The sequence below is a fragment of the Protopterus annectens genome, chromosome 2.part1 (assembly GCF_019279795.1).
Source record: "Protopterus annectens isolate FY-2018-M chromosome 2.part1, PAN1.0, whole genome shotgun sequence".
NCBI classification, from domain to species: domain Eukaryota; kingdom Metazoa; phylum Chordata; order Ceratodontiformes; family Protopteridae; genus Protopterus; species Protopterus annectens.
The window spans coordinates 13,704,522-13,717,927 of NC_056729.1; the positions used below are offsets into that span (position 1 = coordinate 13,704,522).

The 13,406-nt window shown below is 40.3% G+C and overlaps 1 protein-coding gene across 1 annotated transcript in view; it reads right to left on the minus strand.

The window, feature by feature from the left end:
• LOC122794730 (catenin alpha-2-like) overlaps positions 1-13,406 on the minus strand; it is a 2,759,516-nt gene that overhangs the window by 46,271 nt on the left and 2,699,839 nt on the right. The window contains exon 7 of the mRNA XM_044063375.1: positions 2,169-2,372. Coding sequence (XP_043919310.1) covers positions 2,169-2,372 — 204 coding nt within the window. The remainder of the gene's footprint in view (positions 1-2,168; positions 2,373-13,406) is intronic.

Below are 13,406 nucleotides of genomic sequence, written 5' to 3' on the forward strand. Positions count from 1 at the left end.
TACCTTACAAAAAAGACCAGTTCAGGTACCAAAGGATAGTCTTAGAGACCATTAAAGGATTAAATCTAGGAGTAAAAAAGGAGGGTGGAGCAGTTCTCACACAGAATGACATGTGCCTTAACTGCTCTCCCCAAAACACTAGAAATCACTAGCATTGTGAACTCCAAAATGATATTGTGTGTGTGCGTGGTCTGGTATAGGCTATTAGGTCTGGTACTTTGTCAATTCTATACGAGTTTGAAATAATTTCACATTAACTCCGTTAGTAGAGGTATTATGACAATGTAGGCCATCACCTTAGTACAATTGGTCTATATGTGTGCATATGGGTCTACTCCACTTCACCAAAATCCCATTTCACTGACATTCATTTCACTGAGACCAAATCATCTAAACTTCAAAACACTGACAACTCATTTCACTGAATCTCATTTCACCGACAGCTTAAAATGCTAAATTTCACAAGACTTAATGGGAAAACATACACAAACTCACAAAACTAATGGCTACCTCTTTCCATAACTTAAAAACTACTTGTATATCCTCTTAACAAAAAAAGAGACAATATAAAATCAAACTAAGTGGGGGGCTGTGCCCCCCATACCCCTCCAACTATATATACTAACTCCAGGTCACACTACAGTGAGGAAAAGGGCATATACCTTTTACTTGCCGCAAAGTACTCTACAGAGTGCCACATCAAGTCTATAGATTACAATTCAGTGAAATGAGCTGTCAGTGCTGTGAACTTTAGATGAGTTGGTCTCAGTGAGATGAATGTCGGTGAAATGGGATTTCGGTGAAGTGAAGTAGACCCGTGCATATTTGGCAAGGAAACTATTGAGAACAAAGGGGGAAATGGCAACCTGTACATGGTAGAGTTTGTCCCAAATATATGATGCTAGCAAAAAGTATAGCTGTACTTTTCATGAACAGTGACCAAAGCTGTATAAATCATAATTTACAGAAAATCTACAGTAAATTTTAAATGCAAGTAATACTAGTAGAAAACCCAAACAACAAGTAAAACTACCTTATCAGACTGCATAGGCTCGCAGTCAACATTTGTTCACTGTTACGTAAAGAAAATACACCAGATAAATCTAGCAAAAGTCTGTCAGGCACACATGAACTGACAATACATGTAAGTCAACAAAGTCACGACTGGTCTGCACCAATTACATAATTGTACAACCACATCTGCTGCAAGTGTAAAAGAGATTTCTCAGTACACATTCAGATCATGAGCATTATAATTCCAACAGTTACATATATGTGCATTTTTTTTTTACAACCAATGTCTAACCGTTGCCAGCTGTAAGTCCTTAACTTTTGCACTACTTACAGCACGCTACATGAGTACAAACTTTACCTGTACTTTTGGTGTAGCATACAAATCACACTCTACTTCCAAAATAGTTTCTTTGAAAAGGACAGCATCAGCAGCATTTCTTTCACTAAATGAGTTGCACAGTTTCAGATCTAAGATTATGTCACAAAATTAAAACTGAGAAATGGCAAGAATCTTCTTCATTAGCGTTAGCAGTTCAGATGATACATCCTCATTTCAAAAATGGACCATGGTTGCCAAATGTGGAATGTTTCTGAATTTCAGGCATCACTCTCAACCTACCACATCAATCTCAGACATGAACAACAAAAAAGGTGTGCTTCCGTAAATGTCAGCCACAGGCACTTATAAGTCACAAAGTGTGCCACCACGGTAGAATAACATAAAAAAACTTAGGTACAGTAGAATGCTTCTAGTTTCCTAACAGCCCCACACCACTTTCTGGGAAATTTCACTTGTATGGATTTGTACCTCAAAAAAGCTTGATCTAAAGTGACAGCTCCAGAAAATATTTTTAACAGAGGTAGTGGTAGGGGCCTAGCAATATTATGTGATGTGATAAAAAGAAAAGGTATTTGAAACAAAAAGGCAACTCTTCAGTTTGACTAACTGGGAGCCCATTAATAAAAGAGATTCTGAAAGCTATGTTTGCAATTTTCCAATAGCAGGACTGTTGTATAGTAGAAAACTCAGTATGAGGATATGTATCTGCAAAAAACAAATTAAAAAAATACAGAGCAGTAAATTTGCATCAGTCTTTATGGGCACTGTAACTGCAAAAGCAGGGAAAACAGAAAATCTCAGTTTCATAACTTACATTATTCATGTACTCAGTAAGGAGATCTTGTAGGGCTTGTCGAACAGCATTGCACTCAGCTACAATCCTCTCACGCCGGTCATCTCGTGTGCATGAAGAATCTGCCATCAGTGCCGCTCCACTGATGATGCTCTCCAATCTCTCCTCCAGAGACGGTCTAAATCTTGCTTCACTGAAAGTCATAGGATCTAAAATTATCTTGCTCTGTGGGAAGTAAAGGGATAAGAACAAATGATACGAATGCTACACACATATTTTTAACTTACACATCTGTATCACCTTAAGCATTCCCCACCATGCTAAAAGCACCTCGATTCTGCTTACCTGCAGGGCACACAGCAACATCATGGCTCACTGTTATCTCCCTAAATAATAATAATAATAATATCATTATACAACAGCCTAATTCAGTGGTAACTAGGTGGGTTATGTATGAAAATGTGGTTACTGCAGTGGAGGAATTTCTTCAAAGTTTCTCTAATACCTTCAGCATCAATGTACCCCACTTTAAAGGGGTACATGCAGTAAATTACGTATTAACCTCTATAATTCACCCATTTTAAAAGCATTTTTGACTGAAAAAACTATGCCATTAGGCTTTCATCTGATTGAAAGGGAAGCTTAAAGCAGTGAGTTGAAGGTGACCTTCAAGGACAGTGAGGGCTGTCAATTCTGTTCTTTACTTTCATGCAAGCTTCTATGTGGTCAATAGTGTCAGAATGGAACATTTATCACCTTTACCAGCTAAATGCTACAGTGAAATACAAATTCATGAGGTGCAAAGATAAGAAGCACCCTGCTGTGCTTCATAACTACATGTTTTTCTTTTTAAGGTAACATGGACGGTTACACGCTTAAGTGGGCACTATGTGAAAGTGCTGCTATGCTGCTTCAGCAATTAAGCTAGAACAATAAAATAATAATAATAATAATAAATCATACACAACAGAGAAGTATAGTCAATACCTCCCAAACAAAACAGACTGTCAACTGTCAAATAGTATATTTTAATATCAAGGCCCACTAAGCACAAATATCAATTGAGTGGTAACCCAGGAGTTTTATTATGATTTTGAGGACTTGCATAGGATCATACTGTATGCAGCTGGAGATCACTGAAATTAAACTAAGGTCTAAACATTACACTTCATTAGCAGCTCAAAGTTTTAGCATTCTGAGCGACGTCAGCCAAATCCAAATAATTATTTCAGTTTTCCCTTTGATTCTCAAGTCTAGAAGGTGAATGCAATCTCGTGTAGCTTGAAGGGGCAGCCTGAACTTTCATCTATAGCCTAGGTCAAGCAAAGATTTAGCTGACATTTTTTTTTTTTTTAACTTAAGGCTCTATTGATATACAAGGACCTGCTGTGACTCTCTTAAGGGAAAACAAAGCATGCATCACTGACATGAACTGGAGGCTGCTTTAACAATTATGTAGACATGGTGGTCAAATGAAAACTAAAGAATGACATACAAGACATTTAAAAACAAAAAACAAGAAAATGAAAGTCACCATTCAACTGGCCTAGCTATGCTTAGCTGGAGAATGAGGTCTTGAGGACTGCAACAAAGTAAATAAACTTGGAAATGTGATTACATCTTCCTCATGGGTACAGCAGAAAGCGTCCTACTTTCTACCTTGTTAATAACCAATTCTGAATCCTGTGAAACTAACACAAGGTTAACACTGAAGCATTTCACAGTGATTTCTTACATTGCAGCAATACCACATAATGAGGTTAAGAAAAGAATAGCTGTTTGATGCCAGGATATGCCACACTGAGTATGCAAGCACAAATGCCAAACACATTTTATTTATCATTAAAGATAAAAACAACCCCCTTCCACATGTCAAATGGAGGTCGTCATGTCATAGGATAAGTAGTAGAAATGCTACTGCTAGGTCAAAAAAAAATATTGAGGGGAGAAACTGGAGGGCTTTGCTCAGTGGAGTAAGGGTGTAGCAAAGGGGGCAGGGTATTAGGAGGCACTATTGGAAAGTTCAGTTCCTGGATTCTTTTTTATATTTATTTATTTGAGGCCCAGGGAGAAAGTTACAAGTTAGACAGATAACATACAGGTATTTAAAACAATATGTTACATAAACATATGCACATACAAAAAATTTAGTAAGGTATATATAGTAGCTAAAAATTATTTACAAGATTGATGGTTAGATGCACATTGTGCATAATGCTTTCCAAGACACCTTAGGCGTTGTGGCAGTTAGAGCTAACAAGGATAGTTGGGCAGGAGCTGATGGGGGAAGGGGAGGACAGAGCAGAGTAAAGGACATGAATGAGTTTGATTAAAAAAGCTTGAGTTGTAGGAAGTTAAAGGCAGATAAGGAGTGAAGCATGAGCATAGCCATGTTATCGGATAGAAATAGCTTTAGCTGATTTTTGAATGATTTAGCATTTTCAGTTTGTCTAAGAGCTCATGGTAAGAGTTCCAAACTTTTACGATATAGGAGAAGTATAGTGCCACTACAGAAATAAGATCTGCACTCCCATGTCTTTGAAGGTGTTCATTACAAATGTGGTAATTGGCATGCTACATTTTTTTCCTCTTTAACTGAATAGGTGAAGGGGCTGGAATGTGGATTGTAGAACCAGACTGACAGAGTGGACCATTTGTTTTAGGCTCTTCACTTGAAAAGTAGAAGGGGTGCAGGAGTGATATGGTTCCTAGTACAGAGCAACAGAATATGGGAGTGAGCTTTTTTTCTTTATTGCATTTCACCTGAAGAGTTGGGGGGGAGGCAGATCAGGGACTGACACAAAGCGATAGATGAGCCAGCCACATCTATGGCTCGTACCACATAGAATGCAACCAGTGAACTTATCCAGATGGCAAAGTATACTCTAGAAACTACAGCTGTGTAAAATCTTCCCATAACGGTTGATGTCCTTCTCTTCACTGTTGCAGTATCCATTATGATAGGGATCCCCTGCCAAAGGCGGCCTGACATCCAGCCAGTATATCAAAGCATTTAGGATGCTTTAAGGTATGCCGTACATCACATCTATGCTCCTCGTATAGCACAGGGCATAAAGGTGGCTTCAGGATGTACCATCCTCAGAATTGAAAGCCTCAGTAGGAACGCCAGCCTAAGGAGTAGAGAGGTAATAAGTACATTGAGAAGAGAAATGGACCGGGGGGGGGGGGGATGAATACTGCAACAGTGAATAGAAGGGCGATCTACCATTATGGTAAGATTTTACACAACTGTACTATTTCCTTCCATTTCACTGTTACAATATTCATTACAATAGGGAGAGTGGCAAACCTCAGGAAGAAGAGAGGGAGGAGGAAGGACCAACAGAGCTCTCTAGGAAGCCATGAAGGATGGCCCTAGCCAAATCAGCTCTAGCTCTGGAAATTCCATCCACCTTGGTAAATGCATGCACAGAAGTCCAAGTAGCTGCTTCATGAATAGAATTAGTATCCAAATCCTTGAAAAAAAAGTACCAGAACTAGCCACAACTCTAGTAGAATGAGCCTTAACAGAAGGAGAAAGGCTCTTACCATGAAAGCTGTCAAAAAAGAAATGGCTTTAGAAATCCAAGAAAAATGGACCAGCAGAGCTCTCTAGGAAGCCATGAAGGATGGCTCTAGCTCTAGCAATTCCATCCACCTTGTAGTGCTTGGTAAATGCATGCACAGATGCCCAAGTAGCTGCCTCAAGAATAAAGTTAGTATCCAAACCCTTGAAAAAAGCACCAGAAGAAGCCACAACTCTACTAGAATGAACCTTAACAGAAGGAGGAAGGCTCTTGCCATTAAAGGGGTAAAAAAAAGAAAAAAAAGAAATGGCTTTAGAAATCCAAGAAGAAATGATTTGCTTGGACACAGCCAATCCTAAAGACCTAGGATGAAAGGAAACAGAGTTCATCAGATTTACAAAAAGTCTTAGTCTTATCCAAATAAAATCTGAGTTGCCTATGCAAATCCAACATGTGCATGACCTTCTCACTAGCAGACTGTGGAGAAGAGAAAAAAGCGGGCAAATGAATAGACTGATTAAGGGAAAACTCATTAACCATCTTCGGCATAAAGAAGGATTAGTATGAAGGGACAAATTGGAATATGGAGATAAGTATCCTGGAGATCCAGAGATACCATACAGGCCTGAGGAAGCAAAAGAAGAACATGCGAAAAGAGGGAACTTCAGAAATGTAGTTAGATGAGAGAGAGGTCTAAAATTAGTCTCCATGTACCCTCTTTCCTGGGTACGAGGAACATTCTGGAGTAAAACCCCCTCCTCTTTTGGTAAACTGGAACTTCTTGAATTGCACCCTAAGTCAATAGATCTCAAAGCATCCCTAGAAAGGAGAACAGTTGTTCCTGAAGGGGCTGAGGAATTCCCATAAAAGGGAGAAGAGATTTCCAGACTATGAAATGCCCTTGGCAGTCCTGAATAATCTTTAACTAAACGGGGGGAGAGAGAGAAATGTGAAGAGGAATGTGGCAGAGAAGAACAGGATAGTCAGACAGTACCTGGTTTATCAGGAAAAGGAGACTTCTGGGGCACAGAAGTCTGAGTAGCTTTAGCAGGAGGAGACCACTTTCCATCTTTCTTGCCCTTGGGGGGGGGGGGGTGAGACTGCCTATGAACAAAGGCTGATTTATTGGGGTAATTTCTCTGAAACCTAGATACAAGAGAAACAAAAACATGTTTAAGCTCCTGTAAAGCCTTGCCCTTATCCTTAAGAGACTTAAAGCAACAGCAGCTTCACCAAACAAGTGTTTATTATCCAGAGGAGCATCCACCAACTGAGCCTTAATATCATCAGGTAAAGGTTGAAGCCAAAGCAAAGAATATTTCCTCATCACAGACCCAAAAGCAGCAGTCCTAGAGGAAGCATCTGTTGCAGCTTAACTACACTTGATGGAATGATGAGTCACATGGAAGTCCCGAACAGGGAAAGAGCAGAAGTCTTCCCTTCAGAGTCTGGAAGATCAAAAATTACTTGACAGGCCTTGGAAAGACTAGCTAACACGTATCTGGAAATATAGGTCTGCTAACTGACAGCCCTAAAAGCTAAAGTAGCAGATTCCCTCACCTTTCCATGGTTCTGCTATCTTTATCAGAAGGCAGTCACTAGGTAGCAAGTGAGATGGCTTGTCAGAAGCTACAGACATCACCGAGTGGTCAGACGAAGGGCACTTGTAAAGAAATTTACAGTCCTCAGGCACCCTATAAAGCCTATCAGGTTTAATGGAGGCAGGGGGCTGGGAGTCAGGAGCCTTAGAGGCATTAGAAAAGACATCCAACAAGGGAACCAAAACAGGAGGAACAGCAAAAGGTCTGGGAGGATCCATCTGTGGGAGCTCATAATACCTTCTTTGTACTTCAGAAACCTGAGCACAATCCTATTTAAAGAACTCCATCATTCTAGAGATTGTGTCCCCAAAAGAAATTATCAGGACTAATATATTTCTCTTCTTCAGACCCATAATCTAAAGGTGATGGAATCTGAGAGGAGTAAGTAGGGGATTTATCATCTGAATTCGATTCCTCCTCAGAGGAATCCTGTTCCCTGGGTCTTTTAAGGGGAGTAGAGAACCAAGGAGAAGCTGAACCAGAAACTCACTGAAGAGGTTTTAAAGCCAGCAAAGCATTAAACAACCTCTGAGTGAAACAGTGCCATTCACTCTGTAGGCCTTTAGGAGCTGGGGTAATATGTATAGTTTTCTGTTTTTTCTTAAAGGGGATGTCCACCTTATAAAATGCGGAAGACTCTGACCCTGGGCAGCATTCAATAATTTTAGTAGGGACTTTTTCTCTGACCAAAATTTGAGGAACACCCCTAGGCCCCACAGAAATAATTAGCCATGGTTCTCCCTGAATGTCCAATACGGATGTCTGCAAGGTCTCCAAGGATGTGCCTGAGGTCGGATCCCTGCCGGCCTACAAAACGGGTTCCTATCAGATGACCGAATACGCATTTTGTTGAATGCATCTTGGTCGAACTTGAAATGTCGAAAAGGCAAAATGACGAAGCGGCATATAAGCGAATTCTTTCCCTGGGAAAGAATTTGTTTGGCTGCTTCCATCACTTTGCCATTTTCAGCACTGTAGTGTGATCTCAGAGTTGGTATATTTAAGTAGGGGGGCATGCTTTATGCAATGTTTTAATGTCTTTTTTTTTTTTTTTTTTTTTTGGGAACAGAGATTTTTTTTTTCTCTGGGGAAAAAAAAAATCACTGTTCTGGTTGTTCGATGTCTTGTGAATTCGAACTTTACAGTTCAATATAACAACGTTCGATCATTTGATCGTTCGTTGTTATAATATAGACCCTACAAAACAGTTACAGCCAGATAATCCAAAGATGGAGCTGGATGAACCTCTGGACTTTCACTCGCCCTGCAAGTGATGCTAGGCAGAGGATGTACAGCAGAAGAATCTGGCCTAGATTTCTTGGCCTTCTTCACAAATGGCTGTCCCTCAGAACGGGAAGTCCCTTTCACTGTGTCTTTAGCTAAGAGCTTAAGACGTTGAGTCTAAAGATACAAAGCCAAAGAAGAAAGCCTATTATGGAGGGTCTAGGGAACAAAGGCCTCACAGACTGAACAGGACGTATGGTCATGGGAAGTACCGCGGCAAAACAAGCACTGCCCCTGACAGTCTTTATGGGGAATCTGTCTCCCACAATTGCATTTACCCTTCTTGGATGACGTAAAACACTGCAAGCAACAAAAATAAATAAAAAGATAAAATAACACACAATAAACTCAATGTGGCACTTAGCTGCAATGGCTTGGTGAACCAGCAACAGAACGGGCATTCAGACTGACGATCAAGAGAAGGCATTCAGACTGGCGCAAAGAAGTTCTGAGGTTGGTATGTCCAGATGTCACCTGTATGCCCTACACTACACGAGGAGCATACATGGGACATATGCTGTACCTTAAAGTAACCTAAAGGCTTTAGTATTCTGGCCAGATGCTGGGCCACACTTGGCAGTTGATCCCTACCTTTAATGAATGCTGCAACATTGAAATAGAAGGGCACCAACATTTCTTAGACAGTGACAACATGTCATTTCAGAGAAAGTCCTAACAAATCTGAAAACACTTAAAACTATAATTATTTTGTATTAATTTTATATTGGACCATGCTAGATGCAAAAGGATGACATACTACTCCAACCCTAGTATGAAAGTCTGTTTTTTTGATTAAGGGTCAAACACTTTTGTACAGGCAGCAAATGTTTTTTTTTTTACATATGGAGCCCCAAAGTAATTTTCTGATATGGTGGAGGAGGGTTAGGGCTTATCTAAGGTTTGAAGGAGACTTGAAATGACAGAGTCTGACAAACCATGCTCTAGAATAACCTAAAAGTAGTACATTATTTTATTTTATGTTACTTATTTATTTAACAATTGTTTACCAGGAAAGTCCAACTTGGAATGAGCCAATTTTCAATGGAGGCCAGGGGAGAAATGCTCCAGACGCATGTCTTTGTAATTGTACTTGGTTCATCATGAACTGCACCAGAGGAGAGATCTGGCTATTTGCAGATAATAGTGCACGTCTAGCTCAGACATGCAATTACCTCACCTTATAATGGCCTTTTAGACACAATAAGCAAATAATTTAATTATTTAAAAAACAGGGTGTTCAGTTGGGTGAGTAGGAGGACCTATTAGATGTTGAAGAGCATCACAGACATGTCACATGGCTGTTTTTTTTCACTACTGTTACTGGAACTTTTCCCCCTGTGCCTCCACTGAAAATGGGCTCCTACCCAATCGGTCTTTCCCAGTAATAAAATATCAATCAATCAATAAATAAATAAATCTATTATGCGGCATCTGTTTTTAGATCAGAAACAGCAAAGTCCAAACTTTTAACATTTTATATGCAAATTGTTTTCTGCACCATGCAGTTGTGTTCCGGACAGAGAGACAGAGAGAGAGATAGTAAGGATTTACAACAAATTTCACACGGATGGCTTGAAAAAATGAAGACTAATCTGCAAAGCAGGCAGAACTGCTGCAAAAGCATCTGAAGGACTGAAAACTCCCTGCCAGCCTCAGATAGACCATGGATTACTGATGGGTACCTGAACTGGACAGGGTGCAGAAGGGACATTTTGCCAACATCAAGGTGTATTATTGAGCTGATGGATTTAATATAATGATGTAATGCACTTTCACTGCCATGGCTTATAACTAGGCATACATTTGGAGAGAGAGACTTATTTCCACCAGTAATTTCTTCAGCTGAAGACAACTAGAGAGTTTTAGTTCACAGATGATAGAGCCACTTCCAGTTTAATTACATTTCCTCCACTAAAACATTTCTAATATAACCAAATTCCTACATATATACACTACTGTAAGGCTGTCACAGTGGTGTGGAGTAATCTGCCTCCACAAGTATTCTGGGCATTCTCACACTCACAACCAAGAAGATGTACCAGAAGTATGGCCTTTCTTCAATGGGTGGGAGTAGCAAAAATAAGAACAGTGGTAGGTAATGGATCCAGCAGAGTCTGTCTACAGCTAGTATTCTCCAGCCACAAAAAGAAACTATTCTAAATCAACAGTGGTTATTATTCATATCTGGAGTAAAGAAAAAGAAAACGGCATACTGTGCCAAAGCACAGAATTGTTGTTATACTGTATTCATGCAAACCAGTACTTGTTACCATGAGCAATTCCACATTTGACTACAATGTAAGCACCTTGAAGGTATATATGCATGTATGTATATTTTAAATTAAGAAGTATATGTAAAGATAATTGTAAAAAGAGAGAGAGACGCACACATCAGTAAGGCTTAATTAGAAGCAAATTTCAGAGCTTAATTTACAAAATCAGCACTGCAGATGTACAGTATGATACTATGGCATATATTGTAAATAATCTTGCAGCTCCACAAAAGTATATTACAGTTTGAAGTCCAGCAACTAATCAGGGTCCTCCTAGTCAGTAGAGAGTTTTGCTTTGTAAGGACTCAATGCAATGTCTGGCAATGAAGCAACTAGTGACCAAAATTACTAGCAACAGGGAATGGAAACCTCTAACAAGTTCTCTTTTCTTGTGTGAAGTTTCTTTGCTTTTTTGTTTGATATGGCCAGTGCAGCACATTCAGAAACAGGTGACCTCACAAATTAATACCAGTTCTGAAAGGAATACATGATGCTTCAAAAACTTGACAGAGTGTAAAGGTACAATTTTACTGCTTTCTTTAGAAATGTCATAAAAGCTAGATAAAGTACATCAAGGGTAATTGTCATTTTAAAGTTACCATATATTTGCAGTACATTGATAATGGTAAAATGGTGACAAAAACATAAAATTAAAAATAGGGACAGGCATTTTTGAGACCTATCTTTAGGGTTTATTTTTAGCCCGTTATGCCTATGACACTAGATATAGCAGGTGACAAAGCACTCAAGTTGCTTGGATCAAAACTGCCCTGTTTTTTTTCCTGCGGCTCCTGATGCCATAAGAAATGGGAGAATAAAGTCATCAAGCCTTGGAAATCAAAGCTAAAGTTGAGTCTTTGAATGGGATAGTTGATGGTATTTATCACTAGTAGAAATAATCAATGATTGGAAATAAGAAGTTATGTCCTCACCATAACGTTCCATCTGAGTAGGTAGTTTCATTTGTCTGCAACCTGTGGGTCTTGGATCCGATATCGGATCTGAGCCGGCAACTTGTTTCAAGCTAATGGATCCGAGCTCCTAGCTCCTCCCCTCACCCATAATCCCCTGCTAACCCTCCATGACCTCTGATCGAGTTTGCCCCTCAATATATACCCAAAAACGGGTATCCAACTAAAATAGATCCCAAGAAGGCCAGGGGGAAGGAGGGGGGATGGTTGCAAACAAATGAAACTACCTACTCAGATGGAACATTATGGTGAGTACATAACTTCTTAATCTGAAGTAGGGAGTTCATTTGTCAGCAACCTCTGGGACAGAGTCCCCAGCTACCTGAACCTTGGGTGGCCATCATGGAAGGATATTGCGAAGCACCGCAGAGCCAAAGGATGCTCTCCCTCTAGAAATCACGTCCAGTTTGTAGTGGTTAATAAAGGTATGAGATGAAGCCCAAGTGGCTGCCGAACAAATATCATCCAATGGAACTCTAGATTTGAAGGCCGCAGAAGTAGAGATGGAACGAGTGGAATGTGCGCAAACTCCCTCAGGTGCGGGTCTCCCAGACGCTTGGTACGCCAATAGGATACATTGAGAAATCTAGCGTGATAGAGATACTTTTGATATTGCTTTCCCCAAATTAAATTTGGCAAAGAAAACGAACAGCTGGTCAGATTGTCTATGACCAGCTGTTCTATGAGTATAAAAGTGAAGCTGCCTATGAACATCTAATGAGTGCAGCTTGTACTCTTCTTTATTCAGATATTTAGGGAAGAAAACCGGTAAATTTATGGATTGATTTATGTTGGTTTCTGATGCTATCTTGGGAAGAAAAGAGGGATTGATCCTGAGGTACACTCTGTCTGGGTGAAAGATCAAATAAGGAGGCTTCACAGAAAGAGCTTGAAGCTCCGAAACTCTTTTTGCTGAAGTGATGGCTACAAGGAATGCTGTTTTCCAGGACAAGAATTTGAGATCTACTGAAGCAGCAGGTTCAAAAGGTGGAGCAGTCAAGGCTTGAAGAACTAGTGAAAGATCCCACGGTGGTACAGCTTCTTTTATAGGGGGTCTAAGCAAAAAGGTGCCCTTGAGAAAGGTTTTACGCAACTTGGCCGACATCAAAGGCCCTGTATCATGTCCCACATGGTAATGTGATATGGCTGCCAATTGCACTTTGACAGTTGAACAACTAGCGCCTTCCTGAAAAAGTTCAGTTAGGAAGTCTAATATGGATGGAAGAGGAGCCGTAAAGGGATCTAGATCATGATGCTCCGCCCAGATGGAGAAACGTTTCCATTTACTGCGGTACACTTTCCTGGTGGAGGGCTTATGCGCTGCCACAAGGATGGCTTTGACTGGTGAAGAGATACCGGGAGTCCTAACTAGGAGTGGAACTGGAGCAACCAAGCTGTCAGTTTCAGATTGTCCAGGTTTGGGGTCGGTAAGTTCGACGGATGGGAGATTAGATCCGGACTGGGATCCAGAATCCAAGGAGGATTCACTAGGTGAGACCACAGGTAAGGGAACCAAATTTGCCGAGGCCAGAATGGGGCAATGAGCATCATCCTGCTCCCCAACCGCAGGGCTTTCTGTAAGAGTTGCAGCATCAGGGGTAGA